The 20912-nt window shown below is 40.1% G+C and overlaps 2 protein-coding genes across 5 annotated transcripts in view; both read left to right on the top strand.

Moving 5' to 3' along the window:
- LOC309664388 (low-density lipoprotein receptor-related protein 12-like) overlaps positions 1-20912 on the top strand; it is a 147209-nt gene that overhangs the window by 87673 nt on the left and 38624 nt on the right. The gene's annotated exons all lie outside the window — the stretch shown is intronic.
- LOC309664482 (V-type proton ATPase subunit B, brain isoform-like) lies at positions 1885-19535 on the top strand. 2 transcript variants are annotated; one of them, XM_082470003.1, is made up of 4 exons: positions 1885-2106; positions 10025-10129; positions 10973-11102; positions 19253-19535. In XM_082470003.1, exons 2-4 carry the CDS (start codon positions 10067-10069, stop codon positions 19390-19392), a joined length of 333 nt encoding a protein of 110 aa, XP_082326129.1. In that variant the 5' UTR covers positions 1885-2106; positions 10025-10066; the 3' UTR covers positions 19393-19535. The 2 variants fall into 2 exon arrangements, with proteins under 2 accessions (XP_082326129.1, XP_082326128.1); XM_082470002.1 differs by lacking the exon at positions 1885-2106 and adding an exon at positions 7711-8307.

Raw genomic sequence — 20912 nt, 5'->3', positions numbered from 1 at the left:
CATTTGGGAATCAACAGATGCAGAAAGAGCTTTCCTTATTTGACTAAAAGCAGACATTTCTGAGAAATGAGGCTTCTATGATTCCCTCTTCAAGACAGGTCTACTCCCAGGAGAGAAATCAAGAGTAAACCTACCACAAATCCCCTCTCTGGGGAGATTCGCATAGAAGAAGGAAAGACCCCTTGAACGTGCAGACACAAAATAATCACAAAATTACTTATCGTTCATTTATTCTTCTAAAAGAATAGAAGTCCTTTCTTCCACTTTCCTTTTCTCTGCTAAGTTAGATATATAAACCTCTAACTTTAAACATTTAGTGAGATAGTTACTTCTCTTGTTAGCTCCCATATATGTGAATAAACTTCTTCTCCTGTTAAACTATCTTTTGTCATTTTAATTTGCAGGCCCCTAATTACTAAACCTAATAGGGCAGAAGAAAAGTCTGCTTCCTGACACTAGCAATTGGTTGGTGAATGATACCATCATTGCCTGTGACTCTGAAATCACAAGATCATAGATTAATCTGCATATCTAAAGAGTCCAACCTGTACTCTGAGGTTAAAAATAAGATCATCAAAGCATACTGAAGTATGGATATAAACATTTCGAAATGATAAAGATCTGGCTGTACACATAACATGTTTCTTCAATTCTGTAAAATTTTATGTAGGTGGAAATTTTACTGCAGAAACAAACTCAAAGACTGAACTTACATGAATAGAATATGGTGTAGCAAAATTTAGAGCTGAGCAAATGTGACATATAGTTAACGAGATGCATGCTTTTTATTATGTCTCATTTTAATTAAAAATGAATGGTAATCAGTTCACAATAGTGACTTCAGTTGATCCTGCTTCTAAATGGTTAAAGCAAAAATAAGCTCCTGATCTGCTCTTCAGAAGATTAACTATGGCCATGGTAGATCTTTTTCTCTTTCCCTTTTGGAAGAGAAAAGGGGAGGGTGTCCCCAGGTGACAGGGACTGGAGTCTTGTGGGCCCAGCACACTTCCCTGTTGGGAAGAGGAAGGAGGAAGTATTTGCTTACATTTCCCCCAGTGCCTGGAACCTAAGCTGCAGCTTCCCTAGAACATTGTTAATGATGAGAAGGATCTCATGGCAGAGGGATGGTGGCCGCCGTGCCTAAACCAGGAACCTGATGCCTTCTCTGTCTTAGATTGTGGAGTTTCCTACCAGAAAATCTGAAAAGAAAGGATTTATGGGAAGCAGTAAACGCAGAAGTAAAAGACAATTTTTTTTTAAGCAGATATTCATTTTTAATTATTTATTTATTTATTTATTTATTTATTTTTGGCTGTGTTGGGTCTTCGTTTCTGTGCGAGGGCTTTCTCCAGTTGCGGCGAGCGGGGGCCACTCTTCATCGCGGTGCGCGGGCCTCTCACTATCGCGGCCTCTCTTGTTGCGGAGCACAGGCTCCAGACGCGCAGGCTCAGTAGTTGTGGCTCACGGGCCTAGTTGCTCCGCGGCATGTGGGATCTTCCCAGACCAGGGCTGGAACCCGTGTCCCCTGCATCAGCAGGCAGACTCTCAACCACTGCGCCACCAGGGAAGCCCAGACAATTTTAATAAACCATAAAAATGGTTAAGTTGGTGCTGGGTTGGAAAGAGTGGCTTCTGTGTTCTTTAAGCTTTTCTGTACTATTTGAATTTTCTAGCCAAGTGTGCCTCTGTCTATTATTTATTTTTTATGTCACCAGGGATTTTCTGACTAGTGAGACCACAGACTACATTTTTTTTCACTGTTATTTTCCATCAAAAAACAATGCAATACATACCATTTTTTAAAAGGAAACAAAGAAGAATTTCTAATCATGCATCAATAAAAAACAAAAGAGCACAAACATACATATATATTTGAACATATTGAGCAGATCAATATGTTAAAATATATAAATGTTTGCATAGTGACCTGAAATAAATAGATTATTTAGTCATAGACCTTTTCATATGCATTCTATAGTAAGTCTTCTGAGAGATGAACTTTAATCTTTCCATCCAGAACTTTGGAGTATCTGAGATTTTGCCCTATTTGCAACAAGTTAAGCTGCCGTTTTCCATGGATGCAGGTAGAAGACAGAAGACTTATGGGTCAGAAACAAAGGACTCTATTACTTACTTGGTTACTCGTAAACCACTGCAGCCAGCATGGGCATCCGAATATTTGCCTTGGTTCTCCTTGACCCTGAGTCACACAGGGACTGTGTGGACAGGCCCAGATGGATGCCTGCACACACAGTGGGTTATAATACAAGAGTTCAGGGAATCAGAGTCTTTTGGGAGGTAAGCATGCTTGCCCTTACCTCTGGAAGAAGACATTATCTTACAAGGCTGTTTTCTATCTAAACATCCTTGGAAAGATAGCTGAGAATAAAGGGCTGTCGGTGCTTCTGTTTGTAAGATGTGCAGAAATGTGAGAAACCCATGGAGAATTGTCTTACCTCTGCTCTGACTAACACACAGCCTTTTACTTTTCTTATGAAATGGCAATTATATGTTGCAAAGGACTTATTTCACATTTACTTAAACTTAGTTTTCAAATATATATTTCTTTGTCCTATTCTAAGATTAACTTCTCTTGTGTAAGAGTTAATTTTGAAATTACAGTGTGAACCGTATGACCCTAATCATTTTGGTTTAACAGTATTGCTAACTCAAATTTAAAATGCTGAGAAAAAAGCATCTCTATTTTGTCACTAAAACTACCAAAACAGCTTTAAATACACAATTAGTTTAAAAACAGCTGTGTGATCTTGATATATTTTTTTTAAAGAGCTTTTTGATGTGGACCATTTTTAAAGTCTTTATTGAACTTGTTACAATATTGCTTCTGTTTTATGTTTTGCTTTTCTGGCCCTGAGGCATGTGGGATCTTAGCTCCCTGACCAGGGATTGAACCTGCACCCCCTTCATTGGAAGGCAAAGTCTTAATCACTGGACCACCGGGGAAGTCCCGATCTTGACCTATTTTTAAACATATTTGGCTAAATCCTATTTAGGTTAACACTTCCTCTGAAATCGGAATTGTGACAAACACTGTAAGAGAGCTACTATTTTTTGCATAAATGACAGCAAAATCTTGTGGTAGTAAGTATGTTTCCCTTACAAACATAGTGTAGGATAAATCTAAATATTCTGATTTGAGAAGAAAATTTCGAATGGAGGAATTTTTCATTCCACTGTTGCAGGATTGTCTACTTTTCCCTAATATTAAAATGGACAGTTAGCCTCTTGAAAGAGGTTAAAAATCCATACGGAATGTCTCAGAAGGGTTTAGTTGCTCAGTGGCTTTCACTCTTCCTCACAAATTATTTAAAAATGGAATTTTTGTTCAAGATGTCTACCATTAGCGTGAAATTTATTTTCCAGTTTTATTGAGACGTAATTGACACATGACATTGTGTAAGTTTAAAGTGTACAACGTAATGATCTGATGTATGTATATATTGTGAAATGATTACCACAATAAGTTTCGTTAACAAACATCACTTCACATTGTTACACATTCTTTTTCTTGTGATGACAAGTGTGAAGTTTGATGCTTACCTGGTTCTCTTCTTTTGGACTTTGGCAAATCTAAGAATTAATCCTACCACACATAGCCTATACTAGTCTACCCAAATCCAACAGTTAGTACAGACATTAACACATTTATCTGTTTGTATGTTTTATTGAGCACAAGATAATAATCTCATTCTCAGAAGCAATGAAATCACCGAAAGAGCCAAATCTTGAGAAAGCCTCGTAGAGTTGCCCTGTTACTAGATAAAGCGCTTGGAATATATAAGTATGTTGTGTCACGCGTCTTCCTGTGACCTGTGATTGTTACTTGAAAGTGTGGAAATGCAGAACAGATCTCCTGTTATTATGAAAGGCCCATCTGTGACAGGTGGAAAGGAGGACGCTATGTTAAGAGCTTGTTCTGTGCAGTTCTCATGGAGGTGACTTGTGTCCTATAGGGAATGTCTCCAGGCTGCATTCCACTCTGGGTTCTTTGCCTCTGGCAGTTCTCCGTGATCACTCCTGTATTGGGGTCCCCCACGCCACTCCCAGGCTCCATGATTCACTGGAAGGACTCATAGGAATCAGCCTAGGGTTATATTCACAGCTGTGATTTATTACAGCAGCAGGACACAAAGTACAGTCAACAAAGGAAAAGGCAAGTGGACCAAAGTCTGGAGGAAACCAGAGGCAAGCTCCCTCGAGTCCTCTGCCAGTGAAACCACAGAGGACACGCTTAAGTCCTCCAGCCATGAGGACAACATGTGTGAAATGTTGCCAACCAGGGGAGCTTAGCCTCAGCCTAGGAGCCCAGGCTTTTATGGGGGATGGTCATGTAGGCACCCTCTCCCTGGTACATATCAAAATCCCAGATTCCAGAAGGAAAGCAAGTGTTCAGCACCAACCACATTGTTTGCATAAACATCTTAGGCAGCAGTGAGCCACTCTTATCAATTCTGGGAGTGGTGAAAGCCCTCCCAAATTTCAGGTGCCTAGACACCAGCAAGCCTTTCTCAGGATGGTGACTCAGGCCTGCGATGTTATCACTGTTATCTCTTTTGGTTCTGATTTTTTTTCTTCCTTTCCTTCAGTCTTTCTTACCTTCAATCTTATATTCTATTATTTTAATAAGATGATCTGATTTAACACCCTTAGTTTCTTACATGAAAATACCAGCATGGTCCTGCGCTAAGGTGGACAGAACACACCAAATCCTTCTGAAGCTCTGGAGGCTCTGCTCCCGAGGAGGGCACGACTAAGGCCCTTCATTCATTACCTAAGAAATGGTCAGGGCTTCCCTGGTGGCACAGTGGTTGAGAATCTGCCTGCTAATGCAGGGGACACGGGTTCGAGCCCTGGTCTGGGAAGATCCCACATGCCGCGGAGCAACTAGGCCCGTGAGCCACAACTACTGAGCCTGCGCGTCTGGAGCCTGTGCTCCGCAACAAGAGAGGCCGCGATAGTGAGAGGCCCGCGCACCGCGATGAAGAGTGGCCCCCGCTTGCCACAACTAGAGAAAGCCCTCGCACAGAAACGAAGACCCAACACAGCCAAAAATAAGTTAATTAATCAATTTAAAAAAAAAAAAAAAAAAAAAAAAGAAATGGTCATTCCCTAGTAAGGCGCTTAATCCGTCACATTTCAAAAATAAATGATGCCACATTTCAAAACTAAGGACTCAGGGTAATTTCCCTGAGTCCTTAAGAGCGATGGCTCATAGAGGACCCCTCTGGACTGGCCCTCTCTATAGGAGAGAACAAGGAGCCTGCGCTAGAAAGAATGGAAAGGCCTAGAAATGACCAATTGGCCCTGAAAATTGAGTCAGTGAACAAGTGTCTGTTAGGCACGGACGGTGTGGAATGTGGTTAAGGATGGTCTGAGCTAGCTAGGAGGTACCATCGTGGTCCTTCTCAGACACATACTCTTCCGGGAATTCAACTGGCAGACACAATTAAACTTGAAAACTTCCTGAATTTCCACAATGCCACCGAGTGCCTTCTGCTTGCCAGAACTAGACTGGTCAGTGATGGTCTGAGGAGAAACTTAAACTACTTTGGAAATAAGGCAGACTTAGAGAGTGGTAGCGAACGTGGCACCCACCTAGCATACAAACCTTGTGAGACCCTGAGGGTCATGAGTATAACGGATTGTGGCTGAGCCGTAAGGGACTCACTGATCCAAGTCACTCAGCAAGGCCACCACAGGCCAATCCAGAAGCTAAGAGTATTATTTTCCTCGGGCTGCAGTAACAAAATGCCACATTCAGATGGTTAAACAACAGAAATTTCTTTTCTCACAGTTCTGGTAGCTAGAAGTCCCAGATCGAGGTGTTGGCAGGGTTGGTTTCTTCTGAGGCCTCTCTCCCTGGCTGACAGATGACTGTCTTCTTGCTGTGTCCTCACATGGCCTTTCCTCCGTGTGCACACTTCCCTGGTGCTTCTCTGTGTCCAGATTTCCTCTTCTAGTAAGGACACCAGTCAGATTGGATTAGGACCCACCCTAATGGCCTCCTTTTACCTTAATCACCTCTTTCAAGACCCTTTCTCCAAATACAGTCACATTCTGAGGTACTGGGGGTTAGGGCTTCAACATAACAGTAGGTTAAAGGAATTCCCTACCATTTGAAGTAGTTTAATGTTGAACTAAACACATATTGGGATCACTTTAAGTCAATGGAACTTCTTAATGAGAAATCTTCCTAAATTTTGTACAAATGACCCAATTTGCATATTACTATTTTCAACATATACAGGAGGCCACTGGGTTAGTGCTATTCTCCCAGTAGTCCTGAAACAGTCTAGACTCACAGTTAAATACTTTAATTCCTTTAATTTCATTAATTTATTTAATTCCTTGAAGCTGCTAATAGAATATGCCCACTACCCAGCACTCCTTTGAGGCATTCCTTAATAACACTGACCATACTTCATTTTCTTCTTTTGTGTTACTCTTGAAGTTTAGAAGCCAATTCATTTGTCAGAACTAAATTTGTGCCATGTATCAAATAACATACTTTTATTTGCAGTGTTCTAGTATTGTTTTCAACAGCCATAGATTGATTTTGAGACAGGCTGGGACCTGGGACCCTTTGCTGGGACCTGGGGCCCTTTGCTGCAGTGTTGCAGTGCTTGCACCTCGACACACCTCTCCTCGAGCAACAAAATAACAAAGAAACTGTATGGGACTAAAAATAACGACGTGCACACCCAGTTGGGGCAAATTCTGGACAAAAGATACAAAGAGACCAAAAAACCCAACTGCCACTTTTGAAGATCCCAGAGCAAAAGCAGGGTACTGCACGTGCCCCCTGCACACAACACCACCTAAGCGGTGGGCAAACCACCTAAGCCACCCTTCTGGCCCGACCCCTGGACACACCCCTGCCCTCACGCCATATAACAGGGGTCCCCAACCCCCAGGCCGCAGCCTGGTAGGAATCAGGCTGCACAGCAGGAGGTGAGTGGCAGGGGAGCGAGTAAAGCTTCATCTCCTGCTCCCCATCGCTCACATTACTGCCTGAAACATCCCCCCACCCCACCCCCTGCCGGTCCGTGGAAAAATGGTCTTCCATGAAACCGGTCCCTGGTGCCAAAAAGGTTATAAGGTTATAAGCAGCAAGCTCGCCCCCGCTTAGGGAGCACGCAAGCAAAGGAACCTGTTGTTTGTTCTCGCTCCCTGTTGTTTGTTCTCGCTCCCCCCTGCTGCAGCAGGGGCCCCAATAAAGCCTTGACTGAATTTCTTGTCTGGCCTTTGATCAATTTTTATTGTTTAAGGACGCCAAGAACCCTGGTCGGTAACAATTTCAAAATACGGTCTTGATGTCATTGGAAGTAATTTTTTTCTGACTTTTTCTCTGTTTTCAACATCTTTGCCAGCAAAAGATATGTTCCCAGATGTCTTCTAAAATGTTTTCTTCCTGATCATTTAGAAAGATTGGGAAAGAAAGAGTATTGAGAAACTTGAGCTGTACTTTTGCTGCACAGGAAGGGTGACCTGTGTTCCATCCTAGATTAATAATATTTCAAGCAGGAGGGAAAAAAAAAAGTAAAAGCTTATAACTTTAGCAATGTGTTTGAAAAATACTTGATTTCAACAATGTTTCTATCATGCTTACGTTGCAGCTGTCTAAACAAGACAGATAACAAAAGCATGTCAATTAAAAGCAGCATTTAGGACCCAGTTTCACAGATCTGCATTGGCCCTGGGTTTCGGATGATTTCAGGGCCAGGCGCTGTGAGTTCCTGTGTGGTGTAGTTGTGCTCAGCCATGGGGCAGGTGGGTTCCCTCTTGCTGTAGGAGAAGGTGGTGGGACACACGGAGATGGTTATCTCTTTCTGCTTTTGACTCTCCTGAGTTGCTTCCACCAAGAGGCCATAAACCCAAACTGGAAATACTGATTAAGTGCATACTTTTTCCAACACATTGACCACAACTTGAGATTTTCATGGCGGAATATATTACATAAATGTCTGGAAAGCAAATATTTTAAGTGCACTTTAGGTAGATGTTTGCTTACTTTAATCAAGCAGAAGGAGAGATTATTCTTTTACCTTCTGGAACGTGTTGAGGTAAACTTATCTACAGAAGGGAAAACTTTAGAGTTCACCTGGTACAAAGCACCCGCATCCGGATAAACTAAGGTTGTTACCGAGTCCAAGCTTGCTGTGCTTGCCGCACGACAGGCCAATAAATCAGAGATGACGCATTGAGGGAAAGAATACGACTTTATTCGGAAAGCCAGCAGACCGAGAAGACGGCGGACTAAAGTCTCAAAATAACCATCTTATCGGGGTTTGGATGCCAGTTTGTTTTATAGCACAGAGATGGGGAGGAGATGAGGAGGTAAAGTAAAAGGGCCATAAGTTTTGCGAATATCCCCTGGAATGGCCAGCCTCAGGGAGGGGATGTGTTAATTTCTTTTTAATTGCAGCCATCCACAGGTGGACAGAGTCTGTATGTTTCCCTGAACAAAGGCACTTTGGTTTAACATTCAGGCAGAGGAACAGGGTTCCCCGAGGCAGGCCATTATGTACAGACAGTATCCTTTTAGTGAACAAAAGCAGCGGAAGGCAAAGGTTAAAGTCAAAGAAACAGATGCAACGTGTAGTCAGATTTGGTTCTTCCCTGTAACAAAGTCTCAAAGAGTGAGTGACTCCCTCCAGGTCACATATACTAATAATATATATAATAATAAAAATTATTCTGGTAGAGAAAAGAATGCAGAACTCTAGCCACTCTAACTCCTTAGTTAAAAAATGAGATTTATTTGCAGGATAAGAATGATGCTGCTATTAAAAATAATAATAGCAATAGCAAGTTTGAAAACTTTCACGTGGACCTATTCAGGTGCTTCATTGGCATTTAAGGCCTTCTAAGTATCTGTACTAGCCTCCTTCAGGTCAGCCTGTGTTGCTGGGAAACTTCTTTTCTCACTACTCTCTGGACAAAACTCTGGGTCTAGTTGCCATTATTCCGTGGAGTGTTTTTAGATCCCACCCGTTGTTAAACACACACACTTTTGTTATTAATACAAGAACAGACTTTTCAGAGTTTTTTCTTTGTCTTTTATTGTTAAAATTTTTTTAATTGAGGTATAATTGAGGTAACATTACATTGGTCGCAGGTGTACAATGTCATGATTTGATGTTTGTATATGTTGCAGAGTGATCACCACAATAAGTCCACTTAACATCCACCACCTCACATAGTTACAGCACTTTTTTTCTTGTGATGAGAATTTTGAAGAGCCACTCTTCTAGCTACCTTTAAATATGCAATACAGTATTATTAACGTACATAGTCACCATGCTGTGAAAGTTCCATCCCCATGACTTACTCATTTGATAACTGGAAGTTTGTACCTTTTAACCTCCCTCACCCATTTGGCTCACTCATCCCCTGCCTCAGGCAGCCACCAGTCTGTTCTCTATCTGTGAGCTTGACATTTTTTTGTTTGTTTTTTAAGGTCCCATATATGTGAGATTATATGGTATTTATCTTTTTCTGTCTGGCTTATTTCACTTAGCATAGTGCCGTAAAGGTCCATCCATGATGTTGCAAACAGCAAGGTTTCATTCTTTTTTATGACTGAATAATCAAAAACAGATTTTTTATCGGTTCTTTAGTAGATGCCAGCTTCTGATATCAGCTTTTAGATGAAATTATTGTTAATCTTTTTATGTGTGATTTTATGAGTCAGAGTTCAGAAGACCATTTGGATTTGCTATTGTAGGCAGATGTTGAAAATTCAGTTTTTTAATAGAATCTTGTACTGTTTTGTAGATTTTACTTTTTGGATTTGATTCTCAAAAAGAAATCTTAACCTGTAAAATGTTTCTTACTTCCTTTTCTTACCAGGAAGAGATATTAGGAATCATCTAGGAAACAAATGTAGCAGTTTTATGCAATTTAAGCAATAAAAATGAGTTTCAAAATCCTCCTTTACTACCAGTAAAGCTTGAATTTTGTACTTAAATATAATATTTTCCCCTTTCCCCTTTTACCCAAGATTTACCCGCCTATTAATGTGCTGCCCTCGTTGTCTCGGTGAATGAAGTCTGCTACTGGAGAAGGTATGACCAGAAAGGATCACGCCGATGTATCTAATCAGCTGGTACGTATGTTTTCTCCAGGATTGTGTTTAAAGAAATGAATACTTTCTCAGTTCATGCTGCTGTCTTATACCTCTTGTCTTTCTTCCATATCACTTTTCTTCTCCCCCCATCAAAGTAGAATTTTAATATAGAATATATAATATAGAATACTGGAATACAGAAACATTCATTAGAGCCAAACAGTCTTTTTCATAAGGATAACTGCTCATGACAAAGATTAAAGATCACATGCTTGAAACCCACCTCTAATGCTGTATGAGGTAGTTTTTAAATAAAAAAGGCATAAGACGATTAAGTTTTTATTAGTAACCTTTATCATAGAGTATTTCTGAAAGACTATTCTAACTAATTTTTTGTTTAACATATTAGGCAATCACCAGAACGCTAAGGGATACAGCTGTGTATATTCTATGAAATCCTTGGTTTCTATAGTCCTGAGATTGTATACCAAGCATAATTAAAGAAAACTACATTTGACCTTAAAGTAGAAATGATAAATAAACCTACTGATAACCCAGATTTTTTTTTTGAATAGAATTTAGAGATGGATTTCTCCTATTGCGTAAGTTGTGATTTTTAAATGCTCTACAAAATGGAAGCTCATTGATATATTGAGGGAGTGTATTTTTTGTAGAGTGTTAGTAATGTCTATGTATTGCATGCCTGAAGACTCCTTCCTTAGTGAGACTGCTGTATAATAAAGTCTTTCCAATACTTGCATATGTGAATTATGTTTGGAAATAATGTGAAATACTGTGAAGATAGCTACAGCAATACACTTATAATGCCCAGAGTACCGTTACCATTTATAAAGGTTCATGTAAACCTTTTTTCCTCTTTAGTATGCATGCTATGCTATTGGTAAGGATGTGCAGGCCGTGAAAGCCGTAGTTGGAGAAGAAGCCCTTACCTCATATGATGTGCTTTACTTGGAATTTCTGCAGAAGTTTGAGAGGAACTTCATTGCTCAGGGTAAGATTACTATTTTCCTATGAATAGAAACAGCATCATATGCAGTTTTTTTTTTTTTTTTTCATGTAATGTCTGAAACATTTATATTAACATATTTCCATACATATTTCCATACAAATACAAATACAAGATTTTTAGAAATTTCATGTAATGTCTGAAACATTTATATTAACATATTTCCATACATATTTCCATACAAATATAAGATTTTTAGGAATTTCATGTAATGTCTGAAACATTTATATTAACATATTTCCATACAAATAACCCAATGAAAGTTTAGTATTAGTTGTTTTGTTTGTTTTTTTATACTGCAGGTTCTTATTAGGCATCAATTTTGTACACATCAGTGTATACATGTCAATCCCAATCGCCCAATTCAGCACACCACCATCCCCACCTCACCGCAGTTTTCCCCCCATGGTGTCCATATGTCCATTCTCTACATCTGTGTCTCAACTTCTGCCCTGCAAACTGGCTCATCTGTACCATTTTTCTAGGTTCCACATACATGCATTAATATATGATATTTGTTTTTCTCTTTCTGACTTACTTCACTCTGTATGACAGTCTCTAGATCCATCCACGTCTCAACAAATGACTCAATTTCGTTCCTTTTTATGGCTGAGTAATATTCCATTGTATATATGTACCACATCTTCTTTAACCATTCGTCTGTTGATGGGCATTTAGGTTGCTTCCATGACCTGGCTATTGTAAATAGTGCTGCAATGAACATTCGGGTGCATGTGTCTTTTTGAATTACGGTTTTCTCTGGGTATATGCCCAGTAGTGGGATTGCTGGGTCATATGGTAATTCTATTTTTAGTTTTTTAAGGAACCTCCATATTGTTCTCCAGAGTGGCTGTATCAATTTACATTCCCACCAACAGTGCAAGAGGGTTCCCTTTTCTCCACACCCTCTCCAGCATTTGTTGTTTGTAGATTTTCTGATGATCCTCATTTTAACAGGAGTGAGGTGATACCTCATTGTAGTTTTGATTTGCATTTCTCTAATAATTAGTGATGTTGAGCAGCTTTTCATGTGCTTCGTGGCCGTCTGTATGTCTTCTTTGGAGAAATGTCTATTTAGGTCTTCTGCCCATTTTTGGATTGGGGTGTTTGTTTCTTTGATATTGAGCTGAATGAGCTGTTTATATATTTTGGAGATTAATCCTTTGTCCGTTGATTCATTTGCAAATATTTTCTCCCATTCTGAGGGTTGTCTTTTCGTCTTGTTTATGGTTTCCTTTGCTGTGCAAAAGCTTTGAAGTTTCATTAGGTCCCACTTGTTTATTTTTGTTTTTATTTCCATTACTCTAGGAGGTGGATCAAAAAAGATCTTGCTGTGATTTATGTCAAAGAGTATTCTTCCTATGTTTTCCTCTAAGAGATTTATAGTGTCCAGTCTTATATTTAGGTATCTAATCCATTTTGAGTTTATTTTTGTGTATGGTGTTAGGGAGTATTCTAATTTCATTCTTTTACATGTAGCTGTCCAGTTTTCCCAGCACCACTTATTGAAGAGACTGTCTTTTCTCCATTGTATATCTTTGCCTCCTTTGTCATAGATTAGTTGACCATAGGTGCGTGGGTTAATCTCTGGGCTTTCTATCTTGTTCCATTGATCTATGTTTCTGTTTCTGTGCCAGTACCATATTGTCTTGATTACTGTAGCTTTGTAGTATAGTCTGAAGTCAGGGAGTCTGATTCCTCCAGCTCCATTTTTTTGCCTCAAGACTGCTTTGGCTATTCGGGGTCTTTTGTGTCTCCATACAAATTTTAAGATGATTTGTTCTAGCTCCGTAAAAAATGCCATTGGTAATTTGATAGGGATTGCATTGAATCTGTAGATTGCTTTGGGTAGTATACTCATTTTCACAATGTTGATTCTTCCAATCCAAGAACATGGTATATCTCTCCATCTGTTGGTATCATCTTTAATTTCTTTCATCAGTGTCTTATAGTTTTCTGCATACAGGTCTTTTGTCTCCCTAGGTAGGTTTATTCCTAGGTATTTTATTATTTTTGTTGCAATGGTAAATGGGAGTGTTTCCATAATTTCTCTTTCAGATTTTTCATCATTAGTGTATAGGAATGCAAGAGATTTCTGTGCATTAATTTTGTATCCTGCAACTTTACCATATTCATTAATTAGCTCTAGCAGTTTTCTGGTGGCAGTTTTAGGATTCTCTATGTATAGTATCATGTCATCCGCAAACAGTGACAGTTTTACTTCCTCTTTTCCAATTTGTATTCCTTTTATTTCTTTTTCTTCTCTGATTGCCGTGGCTAGGACTTCCAGAACTATGTTGAATAATAGTGGTGAGAGTGGACATCCTTGTCTCGTTCCTGATCTTAGAGGAAATGCTTTCAGTTTTTCACCATTGAGAATGATGTTTGCTGTGGGTTTGTCATATATGGCCTTTATTATGTTGAGGTAGGTTCCCTCTATGCCCACTTTCTGGAGAGTTTTTATCATAAATGGGTGTTGAATTTTGTCAAAAGCTTTTTCTGCATCTATTGAGATGATCATATGGTTTTTATTCTTCAGTTTGTTAATATGGTGTATCACATTGATTGATTTGCGTATATTGAAGAATCCTTGCATCCCTGGGATAAATCCCACTTGATAGTGGTGTATGATCCTTTTAATGTGTTGTTGGATTCTGTTTGCTAGTATTTTGTTGAGGATTTTTGCATCTATATTCATCAGTGATATTGGTCTGTAATTTTCTTTTTTTGTAGTGTCTTTGTCTGGTTTTGGTATCAGGGTGATGGTGGCCTCATAGAATGAGTTTGGGAGTGTTCCTTCCTCTGCATTTTTTGGAAGAGTTTAGAAGGATGGGTGTTAGCTCTTCTCTAAATGTTTGATAGAATTCACCTGTGAAGCCATCTGGTCCTGGACTTTTGTTTGTTGGAAGATTTTTAATCACAGTTTCAATTTCATTACTTGTGATTGGTCTGTTCATATTTTCTGTTTCTTCCTGATTCAGTCTTGGAAGGTTATACCTTTCTAAGAATTTGTCCATTTCTTCCAGGTTGTCCATTTTATTGGCATAAAGTTGCTTATAGTAGTCTCTTAGGATGTTTTGTATTTCTGCAGTGTCTGTTGTAACTTCTCCTTTTTCATTTCTGATTTTATTGATTTGAGTCCTCTCCCTCTTTTTCTTGATGAGTCTGGCTAATGGCTTATCAATTTTGTTTATCTTCTCAAAGAACCAACTTTTAGTTTTATTGATCTTTGCTATTGTTTTCTTTGTTTCTATCTCATTTATTTCTGCTCTGATCTTTATGATTTCTTTCCTTCTGCTAACTTTGGGTTTTGTTTGTTCTTCTTTCTCTAGTTTCTTTAGGTGTAAGGTTAGATTGTTTACTTGAGATTTTTCTTGTTTCTTTAGGTAGGCTTGTATAGCTATAAACTTCCCTCTTAGAACCGCTTTTGCTGCATCCCATAGGTTTTGGGTCGTCGTGTTTTCATTGTCATTTGTCTCTAGGTATTTTTTTATTTCCTCTTTGATTTCTTCAGTGATCTTCTGGTTATTTAGTAACGTATTGTTTAGCCTCCATGTGTTTGTCTTTTTTACGTTTTTTTCCCTGTAATTCATTTCTAATCTCATAGCGTTGTGGTCAGAAAAGATGCTTGGTATGATTTCAATTTTCTTAAATTTACTGAGGCTTGATTTGTGACCCAAGATGTGATCTATCCTGGAGAATGTTCCGTGCGCACTTGAGAAGAATGTGTAATCTGCTGTTTTTGGATGGAATGTCCTATATATATCAATTAAATCTATCTGGTCTATTGTGTCATTTAAAGCTTCTGTTTCCTTATTTATTTTCATTTTGGATGATCTGTCCATTGGTGTAAGTGAAGTGTTAAAGTCCCCCACTATTATTGTGTTACTGTCGATTTCCTCTTTTATAGCTGTTAGCAGTTGCCTTATGTATTGAGGTGCTCCTATGTTGGGTGCATATATATTTATAATTGTTATATCTTCTTCTTGGATTGATCCCTGGATCATTATGTAGTGTCCTTCCTTGCCTCTTGTAACATTCTTTATTTTAAAGTCTATTTTATCTGATATGAGTATAGCTACTCCAGCTTTCTTTTGATTTCCATTTGCATGGAATATCTTTTTCCATCCCCTAACTTTCAGTCTGTATGTGTCCCTAGGTCTAAAGTGGGTCTCTTGTAGACAGCATATATATGGGTCCTGTTTTTGTATCCATTCAGCCAGTCTATGTCTTTTGGTTGGGGCGTTTAATCCATTCACGTTTAAGGTAATTATCGATATGTATGTTCCTATGACCATTTTCTTAATTGTTTTGGGTTTGTTTTTGTAGGTCCTTTTCTTCTCTTGTGTTTCCCACTTAGAGAAGTTCCTTTAGCATTTGTTGTAGAGCTGGTTTGGTGGTGCTGAATTCTCTTAGCTTTTGCTTGTCTGTAAAGCTTTTGATTTCTCCATCAAATCTAAATGAGATCCTTGCCGGATAGAGTAATCTTGGTTGTAGGTTCTTCCCTTTCATCACTTTAAGTATATCATGCCACTCCCTTCTGGCTTGCAGAGTTTCTGCTGAGAAATCAGCTGTTAACCTTATGGGAGTTCCCTTGTATGTTATTTGTCGTTTTTCCCTTGCTGCTTTCAATAATTTTTCTTTGTCTTTAATTTTTGCCACTTTGATTACTATGTGTCTCGGCGTGTTTCTCCTTGGGTTTATTCTGTATGGGACTCTCTGCGCTTCCTGGACTTGGGTGGCTATCTCCTTTCCCATGTTAGGGAAGTTTTCGACTATAATCTCTTCAAATATTTTCTCTGGTCCTTTCTCTCTCTCTTCTCCTTCTGGGACCCCTATAATGCGAATGTTGTTGCGTTTAATGTTGTCCCAGAGGTCTCTTAGGCTGTCTTCATTTCTTTTCATTCTTTTTTCTTTAGTCTGTTCCGCAGCAGTGAATTCCACCATTCTGTCTTCCAGGTCACTTATCCGTTCTTCTGCCTCAGTTATTCTGCTATTGATTCCTTCTAGTGTAGTTTTCATTTCAGTTATTGTATTGGTCGTCTCTGTTTGTTTGTTCTTTAATTCTTCTAGGTCTTTGTTAATCATTTCTTGCATCTTCTCAATCTTTGCCTCCATTCTTATTCCGAGGTCCTGGATCATCTTCACTATCATTATTCTGAATTCTTTCTCTGGAAGGTTGCCTATCTCCACTTCATTTAGTTGTTTTTCTGGGGTTTTTTCTTGTTCCTTCATCTGGTATATAGCCCTCTGCCTTTTCATCTTCTCTATCTTTCTGTAACTGTGGTTTTTGGTCCGCAGGCTGCAGGATTGTAGTTTTTCTTGCTTCTGCTCTCTGCCCTCTGGTGGTTGAGGCTATCTAAGAGGCTTGATGGGAGGCTCTGGTGGTGGGTAGAGCTGACTGTTGCTGTGGCGGTCAGAGCTCAGTAAAACCTTAATCCACTTGACTGTTGATGGGTGGGGCTGGGTTCCCTCCCTGTTGCTGTGGCGGTCAGAGCTCAGTAAAACCTTAATCCACTTGACTGTTGATGGGTGGGGCTGGGTTCCCTCCCTGTTGGTTGTTTTGCCTGAGGCAACCCAACACTGGAGCCTACCCGTACTCTTTGGTGGGGTTAATGGCAGACTCTGGGAGGGCTCACGGCAAGGAGAACTTCCCAGAACCTCGGCTGCCAGTGTCCTTATCCCCCCGGTGAAACAGAGCCACCACTCGCCTCTGCAGGAGACCCCCCAACACCAGCAGGTAGGTCTGGTTCAGTCTCCCCCAGGGTCACTGCTCCTTCCCCTGGGTCCCGATGCACACATTACTTTGTGTGTGCCCTCCAAGAGTGGGGTCTCTGTTTCCCCCAGTCCTGTCAAAGTCCTGCAATCAATTCCCACTAGGCTCCAAAGTCTGATTCTCTAGGAATTCCTTCTCCCGTAGCCGGACCCCCAGGTTGGGAAGCCTGACGTGGGGTTCAGAACCTTCACTCCAGTGGGTGGACTTCTGTGGTATAAATGTTCGCCAGTCTGTGAGTCACCCACCCAGCAGTTATGGGATTTGATTTTACTCTGATTGCTCCCCTCCTACCGTCTCACTGTGGCTTCTCCTCTGTCCTTGGATGTGGGGTATCCTCCTTGGTGAAGTCCAGGTTCTTCCTGTCAATGATTGTCCAGCAGCCAGTTTTGATTCTTGGGCTCTCGCAAGAGGGAGTGAGAACACGTCCTTCTACTCCGCCATCTTGGTTAATCCCCTCATATGCAGTTTTGAGGACTTCTTTCCTAGTCTGAGAGAATTTACATTGGTCTCCATACAATTCTCCTTCTGATTAGAGAAGAGGTTCTTCCAGCGCCTGCCATGTCTTCGTTCTTAGCCCTCTGGTTCCTTCCCCTCTACCTTCAATTTCTTTATCCATTTATTTAGCTCCTGTCTTATTTTTTATCTTCCTTACAACCGGCCTTCTGCTCTCCTACCTCCATTGCCACTTCTCCTCGCTCTTAACCTCTCTGCAATGCTCTCCTCTGGCTTTGGGGGTTTTGGACTTTCCCAGTCCCTCTGTTTTCATCCTCCTGATTTCTTATCTTCCTGCTTCTTAATTGTTAATGTTCCCAAAGGCTTAATTACCTGTTCTTTCTGTGCTTTTTTCCCCTATGCTGATGACTAACTTGCTATGTATGAGCCTTGACCCTCTTTCTGAAGCTCTAATCCCACATCTCCAGCTAGGAAGCCTGTGTTTATGCCACCATCCTCTCTGGCTCAGCGTGGTGAGAACCAAAGTCTTTTCCCAACTGACCACCTGCCTAGCAATTCCCTTTTCAATTTCTGTCTACCTCTGGCATGACCATTACCCTAGTTAGCCCAAGCTCAGGAATTGGGCATTCTTAAGCCTCTTCATTTATTCTCCAGTCATCAAATATTTGCTAATTTGCATTGTTCTCCTTTGAAACATCTTATCCTGTTCTCTTTTCATTCCTATTAAAAACACTTAGGCCAGTGTTTCTCAAAGTTGAATATGCTTTTGAATCTACCAGGGATCTTGTTGAAGTGCAGATTCTGATTCGGTAGGTGTGGGTGGGGCCAGAGAGCCTGTATTTTGAAAAGTTCCTGGGCGATGTTGAAGCTGCTGATCTCTGACCACTCTTTGTGTCCCAAGACCTAGTCCAGACCTTTGTCCCATCATCCTTGGCTGTTAGTGCGAGCATCTTCACCAGTCTCCCTGACTCTCTATGTGCCATTGCCGGGGTAAATTTAGTATTAATTTTATTGATTGTCCTTCTGTTAAAAAGTCTATAATGGTTTTTATTACATAGCATGTGTAGGGCTTTCAAGCTGTTTTGTTTGGTCTCTTCCCTGCCACCCCTGCTAATGCTGGTAAACTCTATTTTTGACCTCAGTGATACTTACAAACGATGTGTTTATTTTGGAATAATGCATCAGCTGCACCCTTAGGATTTGTGCACTTTTCTATTTGTGTGATACATTTTTTAAGTACTATTAAAATCCCCAGAACATATGATTGTTGGGTTTTCTAAAAAAAAAAAAAAAAAAAAAATTTATGCAGAACCTTAATATCTTAAAAAAATAAAAATTATTCTGGTAGAGAAAAGAATGCAGAACTCTAGCCACTCTAACTCCTTAGTTAAAAAATGAGATTTATTTGCAGGATAAGAATGATGCTGCTATTAAAAATAATAATAGCAATAGCAAGTTTGAAAACTTTCACGTGGACCTATTCAGGTGCTTCATTGGCATTTAAGGCCTTCTAGGTATCTGTACTAGCCTCCTTCAGGTCAGCCTGTGTTGCTGGGAAACTGCTTTTCTCACTACTCTCTGGACAAAACTCTGGGTCTAGTTGCCATTATTCCGTGGAGTGTTTTTAGATCCCACCCGTTGTTAAACACACACACGCACGCACGCACGCACGCGCCCAACGTCTCGCCTGCGAGCTTTCTCCCTTTTCTCTGATTCCCAGGGGTACTTACTGTCTAGACCCTCATTTCCACATTTGGTCACATCCAGTCCTGGGAGGCCTGACTGCTTTGTGTTTCTTTTTTATACTTCCTGCTCACAGTGCTAGACCCATAACAATAAATTTTGAATAACGCTGATAAGTTGGAAGCACTTGGCCTTTATTCATCTAATCTCAATTTTTTGTAAGGTCCTTACGAAAACCGCACTGTCTATGAGACTTTGGACATTGGCTGGCAACTGCTCCGAATCTTCCCCAAAGTAATGCTGAAGAGAATCCCTCAGAGCACCTTGAGCGAATTCTACCCTCGAGACTCTGCAAAGCATTAGCTGCTACTTCATCGCTGGCTCGATGCTCTTGTGAAATACTGGTTCTGTTTTCTTTATTCCTTTTGCACTCCCCCATCCCCACCTTTGTGTTGGAGTTTACTGTGTTACCCTGTAATTAAAAACAAAGAATAGGTAACATATTGTGCCAGTGTTGCAATGTTTTAAATTGCTAACAGACTTTAAAATATCCCCTGTTTCGAAAGCCTGGAACTGCAGTGCTTTGTTTAAAGTAGCTGAGGGTTGGAGGTGAGGTTTTCTTACTGATGTGTGTATTTGTACGTAGTGGTGTAGTTAGCTGCCTAGTGTCCTCATTATGTGGGTCTCTCAGACCTTCCCTGTCCACCCCCTCCAGAGTATCACTATCTGAAGTTACAATGCTTTGATCTCCAAACTAGGGACAAGATAGGGTCTGAAAGACGCTTCCTCTCCGAGCCGAGACGCTTTCCTGAGCGCTTGTTTTTAGACTTTGGTGTGCCTCTGGGTCTGCTCTAAGCAGATGGCTTTTCCTGTCCACCTGCTGTTTCCTATTTAATGAATAGGTTAGAAAAGGAGTTTCCTTTTCCTCTTTGGTGCGGATAAGTTTCAACTCCTGTGTCTTACTGTTCTCCCTCCCTCTGAGTAACACAGAATCATGCAGCTTTTGCCCAACTGGCATTGATCTGATAGTAGTGAGATGCCCTGTCTTGATGATCCCTTACTGGGTTTCCATGCAGAGGAATCATAATGAAAATAATTAATAGAATTCTTGGTTGGAAAGAGTTGGGATACAATTTTTTAAGAAAGAAAAAACCTATATCGGTTCTACATTCGGACATGCTAACAGTGGTTTTAAGTTTCTGAAGTGTTGACCGGATGCTAAAGGCAAGGTGGGGAAGAGAAAGCTCTTCTGTGTATGGAAACTTTTATATATATATATAATCTATGGATATTTTAAACTCTGTTAGATAGCAGCCTTTGGAAAATCCCCTAATTGGTTCTGCTTTCTGACCTATCTGCCTTTTCATGGTAATCTTGTGGCACAAGTGATAGCATTTAAAAGCTTTAGTCTTTTAATTCCTCCTCCTTCCTGCTGCGCGTCCTGAGCTGTCTTCTGTGCACTTCTGACATGTCTACTGTTTGGTCTCTCTGTGTTCTTTGTTACTTGGGTGCAGTAGCAACTTCTCTGTGCATTCCATCTTTCTTTCAAGTTGTGTAAAGTTCTTCACTTTTTTTCTCTGAGGGTATAGGGGGTGGGGGGAGTCAGCATGATTATATTTTAATGTAGAAAATGTGACCTGGATATAAAATGAAAATAAATATTAAATTAAATGGAAGTTACCTAAAGTGACTCTGTATCTTCTAATCAGAAAAGCAATAGCAACAAGCAAATATATAATAATGCACCTCTCTTTGATTGACAGTTTTGAACATCATAACCAGTATTGTGAACCAGCCCCTTGATTCACAATATTATGAACCATGTCCCCTTTACAGGGACATGGCCCATGTTCTGTACCCTCTGCCTTTTAGGCTGCCCTTTC

The sequence above is a fragment of the Balaenoptera physalus genome, assembly GCF_965194825.1.
Source record: "Balaenoptera physalus genome assembly, chromosome: 7".
In the NCBI taxonomy this organism is placed as follows: domain Eukaryota; kingdom Metazoa; phylum Chordata; class Mammalia; order Artiodactyla; family Balaenopteridae; genus Balaenoptera; species Balaenoptera physalus.
Note: the sequence above shows the minus strand (reverse complement) of the source record. Positions and strands in the feature narration are given on the sequence as shown.

What these genes read in the sequence shown, in the direction of transcription:
- LOC309664482 (XM_082470003.1), top strand. Translation starts at nt 10,067, where the DNA reads ATGAAGTCTGCTACTGGAGAAGGTATGACCAGAAAGGATCACGCCGAT. An exon ending in CCGATGTATCTAATCAGCTG is followed by an intron (nt 10,130 to 10,972) that starts GTACGTATGTTT and finishes TTTCCTCTTTAG; the next exon opens with TATGCATGCTATGCTATTGG. An exon ending in GAGGAACTTCATTGCTCAGG is followed by an intron (nt 11,103 to 19,252) that starts GTAAGATTACTA and finishes ATTTTTTGTAAG; the next exon opens with GTCCTTACGAAAACCGCACT.